General features: G+C 34.2%; 1 protein-coding gene across 1 annotated transcript; it reads right to left on the bottom strand.

Annotated features, from left to right (window-relative positions):
* Nucleotides 1-1,599: 1,599 nt before the first annotated feature.
* On the bottom strand, nucleotides 1,600-22,757 carry LOC144974432 (adiponectin receptor protein-like). Its single transcript, XM_078917297.1, has 7 exons — nucleotides 22,647-22,757; nucleotides 13,877-14,373; nucleotides 10,591-10,762; nucleotides 9,346-9,526; nucleotides 8,755-8,942; nucleotides 7,368-7,561; nucleotides 1,600-6,596 (listed from the first exon to the last, which is right to left on the bottom strand). The coding sequence occupies exons 2-7, from the start codon at nucleotides 14,192-14,194 to the stop codon at nucleotides 6,471-6,473; spliced, it is 1,179 nt and encodes a 392-aa protein (XP_078773423.1). The 5' UTR covers nucleotides 14,195-14,373; nucleotides 22,647-22,757; the 3' UTR covers nucleotides 1,600-6,470.
* Nucleotides 22,758-22,800: the final 43 nt, after the last annotated feature.

Genomic DNA, 22,800 nt, shown 5'->3' with positions numbered 1-22,800 from the left:
AACACCTCCAAAACACAGCTGTCATTTAAAACTGATACTACCTCTCTCTACCCGGGAGAAAAAAAAAAAAAAAAGCAAAATTAACTTTTAAACTATTATCCATTACTTTTTTTTTTTACATAATATAATACAATGAAATATATTTATCTGATATATACATAAATTATCCAAAATTTACATGCCATATTTCAGCATACAATGATAAAAACATCGCATAAATATTAACATCAACACTTTGCTCAAAATTTTCCACCATTCAAAACTATCTTTTCAACTATAGATCAAATATGACACTGATATGGGCGAAAAAAATATTTAAAAAGAAGAAGGAGAAGAAGACAAGCCCTACAAGGCTTAAGACAAAGAATAGAAACCTTTTTTTTTCGCAAAGGAATAAGAACATGTTAGGGTAATGGAATGATAGGATTTAGAGAATACTAACATCACTGAGACCATAAAATTATGTTGATAAAAACAATTTTTGATATAGTGGCTGGTCTATGTGAACAAATATTGAACATTGTGAAATAAAATCAATAATGCTTGGTAACAGAGTTGTCTTTTAAACTGTCGGATATCAATTTATGCTCGAATTGATTTTTTGCTACTGTTGTAAAGAACCAAAGAAAGAACAATTCATTATTTGGTAAAGGAAATAAAAAAAAAAAAAGATGGGTTAAGGATCCATGAATTATCCATGTACTTACCACTGTCATTGAACGGGAGTGGGTGTTTCAGAAATAAAGATTAATATTATAATAATAATAATCATCATAATCATGATCATCATTAGTGTTAGTATTATTATTATTTGAATGATATTATTACAGTGGTCTCAGTGTATAAGCATTCCAATATTAAGCACGATCCAGCAAGCTCTGGGTGCAAAACAGACTTTTTACAAAATAAATTTAACTCTTTATAAGCTGGATGTCGATATAAGCAGACTGTACTGTATTCTGGTACTCATGAGTGCCTTGAAACAGTAGGAACATAGGCGACTAGTTCAAAAAGAACATGACAACAATATATTCATAAGTCTTGTCTGAGACTACCCAAAACTCTTACCAAATTACAGATGCAGGGATCTTTCCAAAAGGGAACACATTTAGATAATTCTGCAAAATTTGTCATACATCTAGCACATTTAGAAACATACTTTGTTTCCTGTCACAAACGTGCATACATAGAATTGATTGACATACATAGGAGCAGGTTTTTCTTCAAGAAGTGCATGCGCAAATTAATGGAAAAGATCCAAACCCTTTGTTAATTGTCACAGAAAAGCAGGTTCTTTCTTTGTGGAAAAAACTGTCACACTGACTGCAGGATAATTTATTTCTAGATATCTGGCGTATATGCGGCAGCACATTATTCTCATGAAACCTGACCTCCTGAAAAATATTCAAACTATTCTATTTTCTTAGGTTTACATTCTTTGCATGGGACTTTCTCAATCTCAAACTAAAGAGGCATTTAAATAAAAGGCAGTGTCATAAATATTTTCTCCACAGATTGAAACGCAAACCTTTTCCTTAAAATATTAGTGTTTGTGCTGGTTTAGCACTCACAGGCATTTTGATCTTTTATTATTATTACTTTCTTTTTTTTTGGCATTTGATTCTTGCATTCATATCTCCCTTAAAATGTAATTTGATTAACTGAAAGACATCTGAGCAATTCATTGATTGCATGAAGATGAAAATGTTTTGTATTGCGCACAAAATACAAACAAGACAGAAAGATCTGGTATATGTGAGATTTAAATTCATTTGTACAATCGTAATTCAGCCACTCGAACAAAAAACAAAAAAACAAACAATAAAATGCCTGGTATTACATCAGGGTGAAAAAGATTCATAAAATTGAATTCAAAGTGAAAAATGGCCAAAACCACAGAATTTACAGGTGTTTTAATTTTTGGCCCTATCACAAAGATGGCCTAGTGGACAGTGTTGTAGTTACACATGAAGGACCCAAGTTTGAGTCCCTTTGTTGGTAATTTGTTTTTACACTGAGCATGGTACTTAGTCCCTTTTACTTACTTTGCAGTGTTGCGACTGGTGATTGGATTATTTTGGTCTTTTCTACGGATCGTTTCTCACAAGAATTTCATTCGAGCATGAATAAGGGGAATTTTAATCATATATATTTACTCTAATTTTAGTCAATCTAAAAATGAACAAGGGGAATTTTAATCATATATTTACTCTAATTTTAGTCAATCTAAAAATGAATAAGGGGAGTGTTAATCATATATTTACTCTAATTTTAGTCAATCTAAAAATGAATAAGGGGAATTTTAATCATATATTTACTCTAATTTTAGTCAATCTAATAATTTAAACTTTAAATTCAGAATTGAGAATTTCGCTCACCCTGATATACATAAAGCAACAAAATTGAGGCAATTAATTAGTCACATATGTGCTGGAAACATCAAAACAACAGAAAAATTCATGTAAATAAACCCAGACACACCTGTGCATACAACCACAACATCATATTTCAATAATAACCATGAAAAGAAATCTCTACTCCAGCTGTTAAATTTTCAACAATCAACACCAGTATAGGGAGAAATTAAAGGCATTCTGCATCGGTTAATACATTTGAAGAGAAACTATTTTAAAAATAACTTCAATCTTAAATACAATTTGAAAAAAAAACTAACAAAAAGAACAAAACAAATCAATAAAATGAAACAAGAAAAAGAAAAAAACAAAAAACAAAAGCAAAAACTAAATATCAACATTTCAATAATTTATAATAAGGATAATTATAACTTTCTGTGATGCTAAAGATTGGTATCCATGCAAATAATAATCGCTTTACTTAAAAACGTTTATTCAAATCATTCAGATTTTACAGCATCAACGTAAATTTTACAAGAACTGTTAAAATAAAAATAAAAATAAAAATAAAAATAAAAATAAAAATAAAGAAACAACAAATCAAGTAAAACAATTTAAATTAATCAACTAATCCTTATCAAGGAAGTAGGGATACCAGAATCCTAAATGTAAATAGTGACCCACCACCTTCTCAATGCTGTATTATGTCCAGAGAGATCAAGGTACTGAAAATTGAATTTATCGCCAAAAATATGAAACTTGGATTTATCAAATTATAAAGAAGACACAAAGTTTGTATTTCATATCATTATATAATTCTCAAAAAGTTTTTATTTCTCATCATTTTATAATTCTCACAAAGTTTGTATTTCTCATCATGTTATAATTCTCAAAAAGTTTGCATTTCTCATCATTTTATAATTCTCACAAAGTTTGTATTTCTTATCAGTTTATAATTCTCACAAAGTTTGTATTTCTTATCATTTTATAATTCTAACAAAGTTTGTATTTCTTATCATTTTATAATTCTCACAAAGTTTGTATTTCTTATCATTTTATAATTCTCACAAAGTTTGTATTTCTTATCATTTTATAATTCTCACAAAGTTTGTATTTCTTATCATTTTATAATTCTCACAAAGTTTGTATTTCTTATCATTTTATAATTCTCACAAAGTTTGTATTTCTTATCATTTTATAATTCTCACAAAGTTTGTATTTCTTATCATTTTATAATTCTCACAAAGTTTGTATTTCTTATCATTTTATAATTCTCACAAAGTTTGTATTTCTTATCATTTTATAATTCTCACAAAGTTTGTATTTCTTATCATTTTATAATTCTCACAAAGTTTGTATTTCTTATCATTTTATAATTCTCACAAAGTTTGTATTTCTTATCATTTTATAATTCTCACAAAGTTTGTATTTCTTATCATTTTATAATTCTCACAAAGTTTGTATTTCTTATCATTTTATAATTCTAACTTCACATTTCAGGATCCATTTCATCCCGACGTAATACTGTTTTGAGACGGTGTGTCAAAATTGCTAGATCACTTGACTCACATGAAAAGAAAAAAAAAAAACCCATAAAAAACAAAAAAAAAAACAAAACTTGAGCCTTAATATAGTGCAACACCTGCTAAACATGTTCAAAGTGCTTTGCAAGGGCCCCCAAGCCAACAGCAACACTTAACATGTAGGACGAGACATGACACCCGTTAGGCAATATCACATTTTTTTTTTCTGCCGGACATAGACAGCACTGTTAACAGCCAGGTGCTCATTTTATACCAGAGTACGGTGAGAGAATGTGTAAAGAGCCTTTTCCAAGGATGCACCACCACAGAGTGGGACTCGAACCTAGGACGGTCAGATCCGAAGGCCGGTGTCATATCTCCATACGACCTAGCCGCGCAAAGGGACTGCGTTCTAAATTACGTAGTCATTTTTAAAGACCTCCCTGCCCACCCAACATTGATTGATAAGTTGGGTTTGAGTCTATCAGTACTGGCAGAATGTACTTTGCAATAGACAAGCTGCTATCCAGATAAGATCCAGCTCCATGAGCCTTATGTGCGGCTATGTGGTCTAGTGGTATGACACTCGCTTTCGGATCGGAAGGTCCTGGGTTCGAGCCTCGCGCTCGGCGCATAGTTGAGTCCTTGGAAAAGGCTCTTTACTCACATTCTCTCACCGTACTCAGGTGTAAAATGAGTACCTGGCCGTTAACAGCGTTGTCTTTGTCCGAAAAATTATAATATCGCCTAATAGGCGTCATGTCCCGTCCTACATGTTAAATGTTGCTGTTGACCAGGGACCCTTTGTAAAGCTCTTTGAGCACGTTTAGTGGATATTGCGCTATATAAAAGCTCAATTTAAAAAAAAAAAAAATTTTTATGGCTCTAGTCAAATGGACTATTATTTTTTTTCACGCTGTCAAACAATAAACATTATAATCAATTGGCATTCTTTGCCTGGATTATCACTTTAACAACTACGCTTAGCCATAACTCTTTTTACCGTTTATCAAATTATAACCTCAGAACAAACCAGTTTAGAGCAGTAACAGCAATGAAACTCAGATTACATTACAACTCGAGTCAAATTGTTGTTACCTTACTGTTGTTGAAAACGGTAAAATACAGGAAAGAGTAAAATCAAATCCCATCCATGATGGATCGTTCAAAATTTGGCATTAAAAAACATCTTAAAAACGTTCTCAACAATGATTCATTCAAACAACTATATTCAGAATTCAAATAATTCTTATCAAACATTTTATAAACATACTATTACACAAAAATAAAATTCATAGCATACATGAGATTTTCATCAGATTATATTAAAGAATTACAATACACAATTTGAAGGAAAGTTGGATGAAAAAGATAAAGATCTGCAGACTTCAAAGATATAATGGGATGTTTTAATATTGTACACAACCATTAGTCCAGGCTAGCTAAACAAATTGTAGACATCACAGATGTTAAACAGCCAATACATTTATGTTTTCCAGTTGTAACCAAGGAAAAATATCAGTATTACTAATGTCATCAACCAAATATGCGGCAATTCATAAAACTTTTTTTTATGATAAAACATTTCTATGAAAAAAAAAAAAAAAAATCAAGGGTGAAGGAAAGAAAAGTGACAAGAAAAGAAAAGAAAGAAAACGTCATCCTAATCTAAGGAAATAATTCAATAAATCCATTTGTCATTGTGGTAAAAGCAATCATCATTCATTTCTAATCTTGATAAACTTCAGTACAGATAAAAGATATCAAGTCTATGAACGTATTGTGAATTAATTATTAAAGGAACCCTCAAATTTTAGAAATTATAGGCAAATGCTTCCTAAATGGATTGTAAAAAGACGAATTAAGAAATATCTGCTAAGTTTGAATTACATTGTCACAATAAATGATCAACAGTAACTACTTTCAAGTCCTAGGCCTATCTAAATCACTATTGTAGATAATATATTCAACTATTACGGTGTACTTTATCTACATAAAATTTAGACTTATTCATCCATTGCCCACCTTTTCTTATCCCAATAATTCAAAGTATCTTCTTTGTCAGACAAATGTAAAAGTAAAAATTCTGAATATTGAAAGGAAAAGGGGCTTCTGCTTCACATTAACTGAACCAAAAAACAAAACAAAAAAAAACAAAACCCACCAAAAAAATGGATAACCTAACAACGAAACGAAATAAAATAATAGGTATCGAAATTGGAATCAAATAATTTTAACCAGCAATATATTGTATATAAAATTCTATTTTTATTGCTCACTATCACAAAACAACATTACGTTGTTTTCATTATATCATAACAATTTAACAGTATTTTTTTTTCTCTAATTAAAAAAAAAAAAACATATGATAAACTTGATTTTGTATAATTCATTAAATCATAAATAATTCTTTGAAAAAAAGATCTCTTGAGATTTTCATACTGTATTGAAAAGCATAGCAATGTGATGGCATGTGATGTGAGGAAGAAGGATGAATCAAGATATCGAGATATATATTATATATATTATGAAAGTAACCAAATTCAACTGCACTTAGGAGGTGAAAAATGTTTCATAACAATATCCAATCAACTTATTCTACTTCTCTGGCTATGCAGTCTCCCAATGTGAGCCGATAATTGGCAATTTCGGAGATACCATGGTAGTGAACGAATGCAGCAGCCAGGACGAATATATGAAATATCTGATGACTTTGGAACTGGGAACAGAAATATATGAAGAAATTAATCAATTGTCAAAGATATCACAGACATTTCCAAATCGAATTATGCAATACACCATCACTTAAGGAATTTGCTTCCGATTTCATTTCAAGCATTCAAATTTAAAAACTCTATTGTAATGCATTTCAAAAGTCTTTTGTTTGCGTATTTAAAAAAAATAAGTTTGGTCTCATAATTTTCAGTTCTCTGTAGTTCTTTTTAAAAAATGGTGAGACAATTACCTCTTTTTAAATGTTTATTGGCAAACAAAGGGAAATATTTGAACCATCCTGAAATACCTGACTGACATTCCAATAAAATTCATTGATGTTTAATAGGAAAAAATTAAGATTCTTGTGTGAAGTATAAAAATATTAAAATTGATTCTTTTGGTGTCCTTATTATTTATTCACGGAGCAAAGGTAGAGTTTAAAAAGACGCTCAATTTTATGATCCATCATAATGCAAAGTTAAAATTAAAAAATAAGTAAAACTCTCTCTCGCTTGTCTCTTTTGGACACTGATAAATATAATTGTATCTTACTTTATTTCATATCCTGCCAGTTGTAGTGAAATACACTGTGTTTAAAGAATGTCACGGTCATTACCACTGATCCCACGAGATTACATTCTACACATATCACAAATTATACCTTCATTAATATAAGATAAATTAAGAAAAACATAGACTGTATTGCAACATATAAAATTATGTAAAACAATTTTAAAGGAGACACGTTGTCCAATAACCAATAAAATGAACTTACCCAGATATCGAATTTTCCAGGGAAAATCCTTTCAGGGATCCTGGCGGCATAGATGACAGCACCAACGATGTAGAGAATGGCCATGAGCACCAACCAACCCAGTGCAGCATAGTTTATGGCATTCCAGAATCCATCAGTTATCACATAATGGAGGGCAGGTACCACCCCACTCAGGCCTAGAGCAATAAATACTCCTAGAAAAAAAAAAACCCAACAAACTTTTAGTAAAGTAAAAGATTGACGGAGCCAGAGCCATCTAGTGACTAGGTGGTCTATTGGAATGACACGCTTTCAGATCAAAAGTTCCAGGGTTCGAGTCCCGCTCTGAGCAGCGTATAAGTGAGTCCTTGGAAAAGGCTCTTTACTATACATTCTCTCACTGTACTCAGGTGTAAAACAGCGTTGTTTTGTCTGAAAAAATTGTAATAATGTTTAACAGGCGTCACGTCTCGTCCTACATGTTAAGTGTTGCTGTTGGACAGGGACCCGTTGTAAAGCACTTTGAGCATGCTTTGTGGATATTGCATTATATAAAAGCTAAAAATTTGTAATCTATGTTTATGAAACATTAAATAAACAGAAATAATTGCTTGCTACCCTTTGGACTTTAGCTTCTCCATCACAATGTACTTTCTGGCAGATCTGAGATGCAGCTAACCAATCACTGCTGTGAGGACACTAGGATGAGAACCCCCACCCAACTCAATAGCCCCTGGCCCCTTTGGTTGAGTGAGTACTCTACCAATTAAACCCCGCGAGAACCCTAAGATAATAGTGCTGATACACAACTTACAATATAATGTGAAGGAGAAATATATTACATCAACAATGAAATATTGAATTCTGTCTTAAAGTCGATCAGCTTCTCCCGGCGATTAATGGGTAATTGGATCTCTTTGTATCTGGCAATAAGTAAAAGTGGAGTGGAAATGCACCTGCTACCCAACCACATTAAGATGTTAACCCAGAATATCGCCCAGCTCATACGATGAGTATGGTGTTTTGATCTATTTAATTAAAGGAAAAGTTAGGAGAAAAAAAATGTGAACACATCTGAGATTTTAGAACAAATATAAAAACAGACCCAATTTACTTTTTAAAACTATAAGTTCTCAATGAAAACTGATAACCATTTATAAATTAAGATGTTAACCCAGAACATCGCCCAGCTCATACGATGAACATGGTGTTTTGATCTATTTAATTAAAGGAAAAGTTAGGAAAAAAAATGTGAACATATCTGAGATCTTAGAACAAATATAAAAACAAACAGGCCCAAAAGTTACTTTTTAAAACTAGAATTTCTCAATGAAAACTGATAACCATCAATAAATGGACCCCCCCCCCCTTCCCCCTCGGAAGCAATGCAATACTTGGCAAGACTTACCAGCTCTGAGGGGCCGGTATTGAGGTTGAGCAAACTTATCCCACATTGAGACGACGATACAAATGGTGCCCAGAAAGAAAATAAGGGCAAGGTATGTGACTTTGGTCTCAAGGCGGCAGTAAAAGCTGTAGTAAAGCCATGGCACAAAGGATCCTATAGTCAGAAGAGCTATTCCACAATAATCCAACCTATGTTTTAAAAAAATAAAAAGTAAAATAAATATCATAAGATAAGAGATTATGCTTTAAAAAAAAAAAATACAAAGAGATTCAAATATTCATCTTTTAAAAACAACATTATATAGAAAGCAAGGTTGACAAATTGCCATATAGTAGAAAGACTTAGCAATTTATATGCAGTTTATATTTTTGACAGAGAACTTGACAAAATTTTATTAGTCGTGATTTCTATTGAAAGAAAATTATTTTTTCAAATATTTACCTTACACTTAATTTCAAGTTCATAACAAAATTTAAAAAAAAAAAAAAAAAACAATATTCAAAACTTTCATTACTGCGAAGTGTAACAAACAAACAAAAATGGCTCTCTCTAAAAGCTTGTAAAAATAATCTAGACATTCATTACACTTACTTGTTGAACAGTCGGCCGACTCTTTCAGAATGGCAGTAAACAGTGTGGAAAATCCAAGAGAACCCCAAACATAAAATGGCCCCAACAAAGAAGGCTGAGAACACAGCCTTTTCTTGCCATTGTATTTCGATGGAAGGCCGGGACAGAAAGTAAATGGCAATTCCTAAGAAAGCAATCATACCTGGAGAAAAAGTTTTAAAATGGAGAAATATTTATATATATATTATATATACACAAATAATTACAATTTGATAGAGTCAAATAATAGAGAAAAAGGATGTTTTCATCCAGCACACTGATAAATATTGGTCATATTTTTTAATTGTTTTTTATGACATGCAAAAAACTGTAATCACCATCTTCTTCTCAACAAAACAGCGCTCTCTTAACTTAAGCATTTCAAATCATCCAACTTATTGCAATTATAAACCTGGAAATAAATCATGGAAAATGATTAGTACAAACAGTACTCTCGATGTGAAATATACCATTTCAATCATTGTCATATACAGTCCACTCTGAATAATTGCAACACATTGGGATCAGCGAAAATGTTGCGATTAACCGAAGTTGAATTTCCTGTCCACTATTGCATTTTCCATCTGAGTTTACACAGGCTTGGGACCGTGCATGGCCTCATTAAAATGTGTTGTTATTTTTTGTTTTGTTTTGTTTTTATTTTTTATTTATTGTGTGTGTGTTTGAGTGCTCTTTTTTTTTTTTCTATCTTCTTTTTATGGTTGTAAATTCCATCATTTCTCTTTGTGTTTGATATCCCTCATTTCCCTAAGAAGGCATCAAGGGTCGTCTGTTTCCTTGCTGAGATCAGATATTTATAAACGTGTTGCCCAATAGTTTCAAAAAATGGAAGCAAATGGGTTAAAGAGTCTTCTTGAATGAGGCAATAGAGATTTATCATGAGGTTACATACGACCGCACAAACCCATACTGCAAAGCCCGTCCTCTTTTGTCTCTAATAGAGTGGTGACACACTACTGTAGCATTAAACCCCGCCCACTTTCGATTCTCCAACCTGTCATGATTTCACCCACAATGAAATTTAACATGACATTTTGTTTGGTTGATTTCTTGAATAACCATTTTTCGAGGTCTAAAATTTGTTGTGATTAACCAAAGTTTGTTGCAATTAATCAGTGACTTTTAAAAATGTTGATTCTGGTATTTTCTACTTGGTCGCCATTTCAGAATGGGACATGATAGAAGTATATAACACCCACCACTCACCTAATAAATGTGTCCATATGTTTCCTGTCTCTGTGTGGATACGGAAGATAGATTTGAAACAGGCCTGGAATGAGTTTGTGGGAACTCGATGCCCACGCAGAAGAAAATCATTGTCTTTGAGCCAGTCTGGCAAAGTGTGGTGGTGGGCCACATTCCAACCGGCAGCCCAGACCTGTTGACAAACACAATGGGGAAAGGATTTAGGTAAAACTCACTTATCTGTGTATGATATATAATGTTTAAATGTACAAGTTAAGTCACAGGTCAGAATAATGAATTTACAAAGCTGAAATAATACACAGAATATAAATAAAGTAGAAGAGAATATGAGAGGACGATGTCCATTTCTACTGAAATTATAAATAAGTACTTTGCATTTTCTTTAATAAAAAATATATAACCATCAAAAGATGTAAAATGTTCTAAATTCTTCATTATTTCGAATCATTTTCGACTTCGCTCAATTGGATACAATATTTTAACACACACCATCCTCCCTACATAAGAATTTGAAGAGTTGGTGGTATGATTAAACACAGAAGACTCCAAGGTTAAGTGGTATAAAAAAACAAACAACTGAAAAGGTGTGTACGTAAAAGTGCCAGACAAAGCAGAAAGAAAAATACAAGAAAAAAAATAAAACCCATCACAAAACAATCAGAGAGGATGTTATTTTCATTTATTTGTTTGTTTGTAAGGGTTTTATGGCGCTTGCAACACATTTAGGTCATATCAGCGCCAGTAAAAAGGAAGAAAATTGGATAGTAAAAACATTCTAGATGTACAATTAAAGGGACTTGAGGAATAAGTAAGACAAGGGGAAAAGGTTCAAATAGGGAACAGATGTAGATTCCGAGAGCACACTATCAAAGTACTTAGTTTGAGATCACCTAAAAGTCTCCTCAGACACCAGCATAAGTCCCCACTAAGAGGAATACACTCAAATTTTTACAAATCATATGTTAAGAATAAACCAAAATAACTACATAACAGAGAGATGATTTACAAGGAAAAAAAATATCATCTCCCAAAACAATAACTATACATTTGACTGTTTTCCTCTCAGCCAAGTCCAAGACAAAACCAAGTAATTTCATTCCAAGACTAAGACAGAAAACAAGTTAGAAAACAGATATAGGGGGATAAAAGACACAGTAAGTACCTCCCTGCCCACGATGGGAGGTCAGGAAACCCATCCAGTCATTTATTTTTCTTCCTGCTTTGTTTGGCCCTGTTCCCTTTACAATCTTAAAGATTTTTATCTCACATGCATGCCTGCTACCTAATTTGTCTCATTAAGAGGTAGAAAATAGTTAAATAATCTAAATTGTCGCCCAATTTAATTTCTTGAAAAATGACAAACAATCACATCTGCCATTAATTAGCAATTCACCTCTCATCACCAAATAATCAATATTTTATTATTTATATTTATCCAGTTTTGTATCAATAATCCTGTTTTTAAATTAAAGAATGAAGCGTTCAGTGGCTATCTTTATGTTAAAAAGAATACAAAATACATATAAGCATTTAACAATTACACCTGCAATGGAGAGATCTACAAGAAAAACACATCTATCACTTTTAACCTCTATGTGTAAAGGGCCTCAGCTCAGGCCTATGCGATGGAGATTCACATGATAATAGATATGAAGGATAACAGAGAACAGCAAAAATTGCGATCTCCTCTGGATATAAGACTGTGTAATTATTTTCTTAAATGAAACTATTTTGAGAGCCACACAAGTGTGGAGCATAATCATTTAAAAATCAAAAATATATATTTTATAACCTTACAACAAATAATGTGGATCACTTACTTTTTTAGTCATTCTCAAATAGGAACAGAGATATAATATCAAAGCGATTACTGATATATAACTTATTAACACATTATTTAAAGCCAGGCAGAAAAAATATGTTTGTTTAATTCACTGCAGCACACCATATAAATTGAATATAAAAGATTTTCATTGCAAATGAATACCTAGTTCATTGAAAGCGAAAACGAAAATCAATACGACAACTCTATTTGCATAAAAAATGCTAAGTAAACAGCCCTTAAATAATAATAAGAAAACACATCTATTCAACTCAAGCTGTTACCATTGTCATAACTACTCTAACAAATCCTTTTTTTTTTAAATTTAAAAGCAGGGCTTTTACATTTAGATTATAAATAAAACTTTATTAATTTGTAATGCATTACACAACATATTATGCTTCCTTAATTCTCATAGGCATTATAAGCACCAATTTAACCCGATTGGAAATATACATTATATGCTTCCAATCAGGTTAAATTGGTAGGTACTTATAATACATACCAAAACAAGAGATCGGGAACTGAACATTCCTTTCAGAATGATCATTTGAAAAGCTACCTTTTTCAAAATTGTTTTTATTTCTTTGATTTTATTTTACTCGATTGTGAGGAGGTTTACTCAGTTATTGTCCTGAAAATGGTACGTAATGATCACTAATTGATAGATAAATAACTTTTTTTTGTTGTAAATCGGACTTCTCAAAGAGTAGCACAATTTACTAACAAACAATCACATCATATGAGAACGACTAAACAGAAAACGTAGGCGGAGGATTTCAACTAACAAAAAACTGAACTTATATTCCATCCTTTTGAAAACCTAAGCTCCCCATTAAGATAAAATCCTGGTCAATTTTATAAACCCAAAATAATTAGTTGTGAAGGATAGAGGAGAAAATGATACTTTCATCTGAGTTATCTGATTCGAGTGAAATTTAAAAAAACAACTTTTAATTGATCCTCATGGGATCATATTTTTTCTAGGGTCCAGTCCAGGGGAAGGCTAGAATAACCTAGGAACGTCCGCAATGCAGCAAAAAAAAAAAGGTAGGGGGGGGGGGGTGGAGGTGACTTGTTAAAGACTATACAACGCAGTGTCGAATAAAAAAAACAAAAACCCAAAAACATAGCATTTTTAATGTCCTTTCGCGTGGTAGTGACAAATGTCATTGCCAATGAATTACATGAAGGAAATGTCAACAAGAACACATATTGTACAAAGTGAGCAAATTGGGGGTCTTGCCAAAAAACAAAAACTCAAGTGCCTGAAGCGGGGCTTGCACTTGACATTAAGAAAAAAGAAAAAAAAGAAAACCAACAAAACAATCCACTTATATTTCCATTTGGTGACAAAACCAACAAGTGACAAAATATTGCAAGGAGGAAGGGGGGTGTTCTTAAAAGATTGCTTCAATTATATAAAAAAAAACTTCAATTTAGAACTATCACAGTGTCACTAACCTTTTTCACAAATTCCTCAGCCTGCTCAGCACATTTACTGGGCACATTAAGCAAAGAGGCATCTAATCCATTCATATCATCATCCTCCTCATTTGAGAATCTATCCTCGTTCAAAGCATCAAGAGTACCAGGCCTAGACCTTGACCTAACGCGAGGACTCTTTCTGGAGATTTCGTCAAAGGATAAAGAATTGAAGCTGTCCACACTAGGGTCTGTTTCATAATTGACAGCCAAGCTGGCACTGTTCTGGCTTACCATGTCCTCAGACACACTGGGACGAGGCGAAGGTGCTGGGAATACTGGAATCTTAGGTAGCATTTTTGTTTAAAAGTGTAGATAAATGTAGAAAAATGGCAGTCAGTACTGCCAGGAGATAATTGGATGAGACAACTCCTCCAGATTTAATTCCCAGAAATGGGAGGTTAAGATATCTTTATCTTAACACTTAATGATCCATTCCTCGAAGAGCAAAATTTCTGTTGATGATTTATGGTGTTCTGTAGAAGAGGAAAAACAAAACAAAAACAAACTATTATTCAATCTGTAAATCATAAGTCCAAAACGTTTGAGAGAGTTGGTAATATGAGGCTTGAATTTAAACAATTAGAATACAAATGGATAAATACCAATACAGATAACAATGGTTAACAAATAAGGAGGAAGAAAAAACAAATTAAAATGGAAGAAAAAAACAACATTACATTAACACACACTCAATGAATCAAAGTGAAAAATACAATAACTAACACTTTTATACAATCATGATGAATCTACTACCGGTCATAATCTAAAAATATGATAACACGATTATAATCACAGCTTAATCTATACTTAGATATATGATGTATCTAACCATGAACTCAAATGCATATTATCTATGGTTCCACTTTTAGGTTCAAAGGTCAAGAGGACAATTGTGGGAATTCGGATTGCACTTTTGAAATTTGAAATTCAAGCCGTGTTCATAGCCTCATGTAATCTTAATAAATATATAATAGCTATCAGTCAGAACACTATCATTTTATCACTGACATTGAGATAAAAAAAATTCTGTGATGACGTAACAAACAAGGTCCTATATAGCATTTCATTTACAAGAAACTTTTCTGTAAGAGTTTGAACAAAGTCAATTAAACCACTTCACTCAGGAATAAATAAGTAATTGACTAAGGGATCTGGGGCAGGAGAGTTCTGAAAGCTCTGTTGGTAGAGCACTCCCCTCACAAGCAAAGTCCCGATGTCCACTCAGCAAAAAATGGCTAGCTGGATCTATAAGATCTGACAGAAGGTAGTTTACTATACACTAGCATCCTATCTAAAGGCTAGCAACCCATTGTTACTGTTGATGCTCCATGTGTCTCATGGCTCTGATGGTCTACTTTTTTATTTAAAAAAAATAGAACTTCATATATGACCTGACCTATTGCTATTGATATAGGAGATTGATTGGATAGCCAAGGCAGATGCAAACATAACTATTTTTTTGGATTCTTAACGCTTGGTGTAATAACTTACCCATTGCCACTAACATAATCTTTCAAGTATATTATTGACAGTAATAATAAAATACACAGAGTATTACATGAAATCCATACAGATTTTACACCCTGAATTGGATTTATGATCCTATCTTATCTAAAGTGCAGACTAACTTGAATCAAAGTGTCGAAAAATGGCCCTTTTTTTTATTATAACAAATGAAAGTTATTAAGAAATAAAAAAGCTGTAAAGAAAGCAGAAACTGTACAATTCTGAAATTTAGTTATACTGAGGTGGCTTATGCAGATTGCTCTTGGAAATGAAGACAGACGAAAATCAAAAGTTAATGAATTTGGCATAGTTGAGAGAGACTGTCTTCATGGTCAATCCTTTCTGACATGTTTAGGGTATGACATTTCCAGATCTGCCAAATTGAAAGCTTCAAATTTAGTAATTTTTATGTCAATTTTTAGTAATTTGACAGGGAAATTAGTAAATTCTGAAACCGTGTACGAACAACCACAATTTGACATCGTCCTGCTTATGAGCTGTATAAATGCTTTATTATTATTATTATTTTTATCATCATCATAATCATTAAAATTATTGTTATTAAATAATTTTTGAAGTAGCAGTTGCAGTAGTATTAGTAGTAGTAGTAGTAGTAGTAGTAGTAGTAGTAGTAGTAGTAGTAGTTCTTCTTATCAATATTATTACTATTATTATTATTGTTGTTTTTATTTGTTATTATTATTATTATTATTATTATTGTTTTTATTATTATTATTATTATTTAAGTATTACTGAGAATAAAAAAAACGTAAATTTCCATACAATTTCGTATTTTGGTAACTGGCCATGAACTTTGTCTAAAATTAGTAAAATTACGAAAAATTCGTAAGATTCAGCAGGTATGCATATCCTAATGTGAGGCAATTCACTTTCAAATCACTGGAATTTTCCAGTGACGAAAGAATGACCAAGAAACTACAAAACAAGTCTACACTTGAGCAAGGCAACTAAAGGCCTGTTAACAAGATGAATAAAAAGTAACGATGCCTCAAAAGCAAAGGGTAGCAGATAGCCCAAACTTCACAACAACAAAAAATAGCAATGCTGTTTGGAAATAGGATTAAATTAAAACTGTCTACAACCATTTTGGTCTTTTTCTACACTGACAACGGCTCTCACATCAAAGAGCAGTAATGGCAATGCATTTCGGGTTGCATTGAAGTCTTGATTTGCAATGATGTTACCGTTATCTTGTTGAAAATGGTAAAATTGCAGTTAAAACCTGGTAATTTGAAAGGAGAAATTACTAATTAAAAAAAAAAATCAGTCTTGCTGCTAAGGGGCTCTTCTTCTGCGGTTATGTGGTCTAGTGGTATGACACTCGCCTTCGGATGGGAAGGTCCTGGGTTCGAGTCTTGCGCTCAGTGCATAGGGCTCTTTACTCACATTCTCTCACCTTACTCAGGTGTAAAATGAGTACCTGGCCGTTAACAGCTTTGTCTTTGTCCGAAAAATTGTAATATAGCCTAACAGGCATCATGTCCCGTCCTACATGTTAAATGTTGCTGTTTACCAGGGACCCCTTGTAAAGCGCTTTGAGCACATTTAGTGGATATTGTGCTTGATAAAGCTCTTTTTTTTTTTTTTTTTTTTTCCTTCTTATTCCTCTACTTCTAATGTATTTCTAATTTCAACAATTTTAAAAAGTAGACACATAGGTCTTGATATCAAACCTATTGTAAATTTGATGCTGAACAAGAATCTGAATCTTGAAAATCCGAGAAAAAAAATTGTCCACTTTTTATACTGCCATGACCCCGATCCATTGTTGATCACTCAGAAAAAAAGGACCTGCTGGATTTTCGAGTGACCATTGGTCACCAAGCTTGTCCCCCCCATCCCTACCAATAGTTTTTAATCAGCCACAAATCGTATGCCAGGTGTTTTTTAAAAAATTCCCAAAGCACCAATTAAAAATATTTTTTTTTTAAAATACGAATTATGTCGCAAAGAGATGTGGAAGACAAAATTATGCGGCCTCATTTTTCAGATGCTGTGGCATTGTCCTGGAGGGACAGTAATATACATCCCTAGCCATCTATTACATATATGTTAATGTGTACATCCCATTCTGATTATCACCCCCCCCCCCCCAAAAAAAAACAAAACAAAAACAAAACAAAAAAACATTTTCACCATCGAAGTGCCGGCGTTTTGTTTCTCTTTGATCTCATATCATGGTTTCCCCTACGCCCAACACCTCGGTTGTTTGTAGGTCGCCCCCTTCCCCCTTCTCCCAACCTTTCCCCATCATTAGTTTATTTCTCTCCCTACCTGCATGCCCTATTGTCTAAATTTGAATGACACTAACCCTGCCCCACCCCTAACACATGATGGGGTGAGGCCTGAGTTAGTCTCCATTCTTCTATCCTCCGCTTCTTGTCAATTGACACTGACAGCAGTTTTTTGAAGTTCAACTGTATGCCGCAGTAGAAAATAGGAACATTAAAAAAAAAGTGAGTTTGCCTATACTACTGGTTAAATGAATCTGAGATTAGTTGGTTCGATAAGATGAAGACAAAAAAAAAAAAAGGGATGGGGGGAGGGTGTCTCTGTTCGCTGAATGTAATTCGTTCATTGAGTATGTTCACCCTCTTTACGGCCAGCACCACTAAAAGCAGTCAGAGAGAGAGAGAGATGTTTGTTTGTTTGTTTTTAAGGGTTTTACGGCACTTGCAACACATTTAGGTTATATCAGCGCCAGTAAAAAGGAAGAAAATGGGATAGTAAAAAGTTCTAGAATTACAATTAAATCACCCAAGAGAAAGGAAGACAAAGGGGAACTGGGAACAAATAGGGATCAGATGCAGATTCCAAGAGCAAACCATCAATGTACTTAGTTTGAGATCACCTATGTCTCATCCGGACACAAGCACACAATCCAACAAAGAGGAATACACTCAAATGCTTACATTATACATTAAAGATAACAAACATAATAATACATAACAGAGAGATGATTTACAAGGAAAAAAATATCATCTCCCAAAACAATAACTATGCATTTGACTGTTTCCCTCCCAGCTAGGACTCAGGCCAGGACCAGGACAAAACCAAGTAATCTCATTCCAAGACAAAGACAGAAAGCATGTTGGAAAACAGATATAAGGGGATAGAAGACACAGTGTGTACCTCCCTGTCCGCTATGGGAGAGAGAGAGAGAGAGAGAGAGAGAGAGAGAGAGAGAGAGAGAGAGAGAGAGAGAGAGAGAGAGAGAGAGAGAGAGAGAGATGATGATGATGATGATGATATAAACTTACAGATTTCCAACATGAATCCCATATCTCAAGCCCATCCAGTCTAAATTCTAAATACATGACATGTATGTTCACCCTCCTTACGCCCAGTACCACTAAAAGCAGTCACGAGAGAGATGATGATGATCGTGAGAATATCGAGAAGGGGCGGCGGCTTCTAGAGAGAGGCCTACCTGTTGGTTAATACACAGGGGTGAGAGTAGCGAGGGGCGGGGGCTAGGCTAACCCTACCTATTGGTGGTTAATACAGGGAAGAAAATAGCGAAACGGTGCCACAACCTCTCTCTATTATCACCCAGGATGAGAATAGAGAGGTGGGCCTTTGGCCGACCAACCTCCGCTGCACGTCCAACTCGCCTTGAGCATGCATTCACGTAAAATATAAAGATTTTTTAAAAAAACCTACCTCTGTTTCAAAAACTAGCATCTTTCAACTTTCTAAGAAACATTTTGATTTTTCAGAACTTTAGTTCGTTAAAAAAATACCGGCCAATCTGACCCGTTGAGTCGAATGAAAACGAAATTTTGTTGTTTACACGGTTCAAAGGAAATGTCGTAAATAAGCTTTCATGGACTTCCTGTGTTGTTTTTACAGTGTCACGTGACCTTTTTGAGAAATTTGTCGTCTGCTACAAATAATTAGACCGGTAGGGGGTAGATATTTTCGTTGGCGAAGAGAAAAAGTGAGTATTATTTCTTGGACTTGTAGAGAGGCCTAGGGTCCACCAGCAGTCAAGTTGATTGAATAAAAGAAAAAAAGGCCTTTTTTATCCGCCGCCACCACCACCGTGAGAGTGGAGGGGGGGGGGGGGGTGCATGCCGACGAGAGGGAGACGTGTCGATTGGTGACCTTGGTGACGTAGACATCTCAAGGATGCTGGCAGTTGCAGTTGCAGGTGTTCTTAACCCCTTAACACAGCGAAGCTAATTTTTTGCTATTGAGGGAGAGAGAGAGAGGGAGAGAGAGAGAGAGAGAGAGAGAGAGAGAGAGAGAGAGAGAGAGAGAGAGAGAGAGAGAGAGAGAGAGAGAGAGAGAGAGAGAGAGAGGAATGGGTAGGAGTGAGGTGTCTGTTCAATGTTATAGTTATCATATAACGTTATGACAAGTGTAACTAAATGACAAATTGCCATATTTATGGACAATAAAGATCTATTATTATTATTATTATTATTATTATTATTTTAGATAGTAGTTTGCTTTTATCTTTATTATTAACGGGGAATACAGCGTTTCCACCAAGAGAGTAGTCAGACTATCGCAACTCGGACTTCAATTGTCTATAATAGTTTTGCCGTTACTTGTCTTTTGATGATAGAAGATTTGGTGTTAGGTCAAAGATCGAATTTCGCTGCTAAAAGGTTGCATTGCTACTGGGTTTGCTCTTCCCCCCTACCCACCTTTTTTTTTCTTCTTTTTTTTTCACCTTAGTATTGTTGATTGCTGCTATTTCCTTTTTTATGATTAGCAAGTGCCGTAGGAGTCTCACTGGATGCAGGAGTACTGCAATTAACTCTTTGCCAGTGACACTGATTTTTTTTGTTTTTCAAATAATAGTCTTCATTTATATTATTTTTTAACGCAGAAAAAACAAACGTTTCCACCATAAGAGCAGTAAGAATATTGATAAAAAGCGCTTTGAGCATGTTGGGTGGATATTGCTCTATGTAAAAGCTCAAGTTTTTAAATTGTAATTTGTTTTTTGTCTTTTGATGAAAACGGTAAGATTTTATTTTTGGTCCAAGTAAGATTGATATTCGCCTTTAAAAGGTTAAGTTGTTTTGTTTTTTCAGTTTTTTTGTTGTTTTGTTTTTCAAATGCGGATACGCTGCTTCTTCCTTTTTTTTTTCCTCAACTGGCAAGCTATCGCCGTACTTACCCGCATGGCTTGCACACACAAAAGGATACATCTAAGTCACAAAACCTTACATCCAGGTCACAAAATCAGACAACTAGGCCACACATCAAGACATCTCTGTTTCGTTTGTTCCAAGATAGCAAAACAAACCAGACGTCTTGGAGTTCGAAAAAGCTTTCCATAAAATATTTGGTATTTGCAAGACCCCCAGAAACCAATTCCCTATACAGCTCTTGTGCACGGTTACTTATGACCTTGATTTCTTTCGTACCCACCCCCCAAAATCCCACTTATTGTGTGGTATAGGCAGAACATAGTAAATAGCTGGACTGCCACATGCGTGACTAAATTGGCCAAAGAGAGAATCTATACTTTGGCATTAGACACCCATTACCTGATGTCTTGGTTTTTAATCCTAGCCTAGTGAGAGAGAGAAAACAAAACAATCATACATGTATCTGCAAACAACAGAACGTTTTCATTTTACATTGAGATGGAAAGGGGAAGGGATAACATTATGACAAGAGAGAGAGAGAGAGAGAGAGAGAGAGAGAGAGAGAGAAAGAGAGAGAGAGAGAGAGAGAGAGAGAGAGAGAGAGAGAGAGAGAGAGAGAGAGAGAGAGAGAGAGAGAGAGAGAGAGAGAGAGAGAGGGTGAGAGATAGAGAGAGAGAGATGGGCGGGGGGATGGGGGGATAGTAAGGGGGAATGGGTAAAGATGAAAGAAACAATGGGTTGCCTGATGACGTAGATCAAAGGATTGGTTTACAGCGGTGTTCACGGAGCGTACTTCGTGAAATTTAACCTTTTACAGTGACACTGATTTTTTTCTCCAGATTGCTTATGCAGAATAAATCGTTTCCACATAGAGAGCAGAAGTAAGAGTATATTTCGACTCGGGCTTCAATTAAACTATAAATCGCAAAGCTTGTCTTTAATGATACATTAAGACTAAGATCTGGAGTTTGGGGAGTGTAAGATGGAATCTCGCCATTAATGGTTAAAATTGTTTTGATTTTAAAAAAACAACTCACACACACACACACACACACACACACACACACACACACACACGAGCGCGCGCGGTCACGACAGCGAGGACCATCACTGACAGAATGTTGCAACGGTAAACCGGTTTACGTGTACATAGATCCTGAGGCTAGATGCCCCGTTACCGTGTACGTAGGCACTCCCAAAAAAAAAGGAAGAAAGAAAGAGACACACACACACACACATACTCACACACACACACACACACACACACACACACAGTCTCGCATCCTCTACGAACTAATTTTGCGCACCAATTTTTACTGCACTTATGCACCAAATTGCATACCTATCTAGGGACACTTTTTTCCGTATCTTTTTCTCAATAAACTTTTTAAAAAACCTTTGTTTTGCGCGGCTATTGCGCGGCAGGCGGCTGGCACTAGGGGGCACCAACCTATGGGTCAGACGAGAAAAACACACGATTTAGCATGAAAATATTTAGGATATAATTTCAAACACAACTTTTGAAATTCATCAAGGATTGTCTAGTACCGAATGTTTTTTGATAGAAAACAAATGTATCTTCAAATCTAAACTGCTTTTGACGGTAAGCGGTAAGTTTTTATTTATTTTTCTGTCCAAACGAATTATTTGTCCTGGTTATAGAAGCTAAGTATTGGTAACACCGGCTCAGCTCTCTAGTCACTCATTAAAGTTAAAGTAAAGCCAAGCGAAGTCTTAGTTAGGCGTGTAAAAGTAAAAGTGTAAGAATGTTTATCAACAATATGACAAATGACTCAAGACATAATTATAGAGAGAATTTCTAGCTCTGGCGAAAGAAAGAATAGACTAGATTAGACGTCAATGTCTATAGACATATCTTTGAACATGAATTGTTCGACTTATAAAAGATAGACCTTAGACTAAGAGATTATATCTCTGGAGAAGTCAGTGTCAGTGACACTGAACTGAACTTCTTAGCAGGAATGAGAATAGCAGACAGCAGAGAATGACTGGTGGAGAGAGATGGTACGAGTTGTATTTCGATTATGTTGAAGAAAGCAGAAATCTAAAACAAAACGATGATTGGACTTAAGAGCATGCTTGTTACATACCTTTGTTTTTTGATTGCTAAACCCAGTTTTTGGCTTTCGTATCGAATTGATGATAAGGAGCAACAGAGTAGAGAATGTCACAGAGGTAAACACGAGAGAACTACGTCATCTAAACTTGCCCTCCCACCACTCCAAAATACACAAATTCTGATGA

Source organism: Berghia stephanieae, chromosome 6 (assembly GCF_034508935.2).
Source record: "Berghia stephanieae isolate SIO BIC M18660-M18661 chromosome 6, UCSD_Bste_1.3, whole genome shotgun sequence".
NCBI lineage: Eukaryota > Metazoa > Mollusca > Gastropoda > Nudibranchia > Aeolidiidae > Berghia > Berghia stephanieae.
This window is presented reverse-complemented; position numbering and strand designations above follow the sequence as displayed.

Excerpts from the sequence above, each read along its gene's own strand:
- LOC144974432 (XM_078917297.1), bottom strand. The coding sequence starts at position 14,194 with ATGCTACCTAAGATTCCAGTATTCCCAGCACCTTCGCCTCGTCCCAGT. Across the intron at positions 10,763-13,876 it reads CTGAGGAATTTGTGAAAAAG|GTCTGGGCTGCCGGTTGGAA; the intron begins GTTAGTGACACT and ends GTTTGTCAACAG. Across the intron at positions 8,943-9,345 it reads GTCGGCCGACTGTTCAACAA|GTTGGATTATTGTGGAATAG; the intron begins GTAAGTGTAATG and ends TTTAAAACATAG.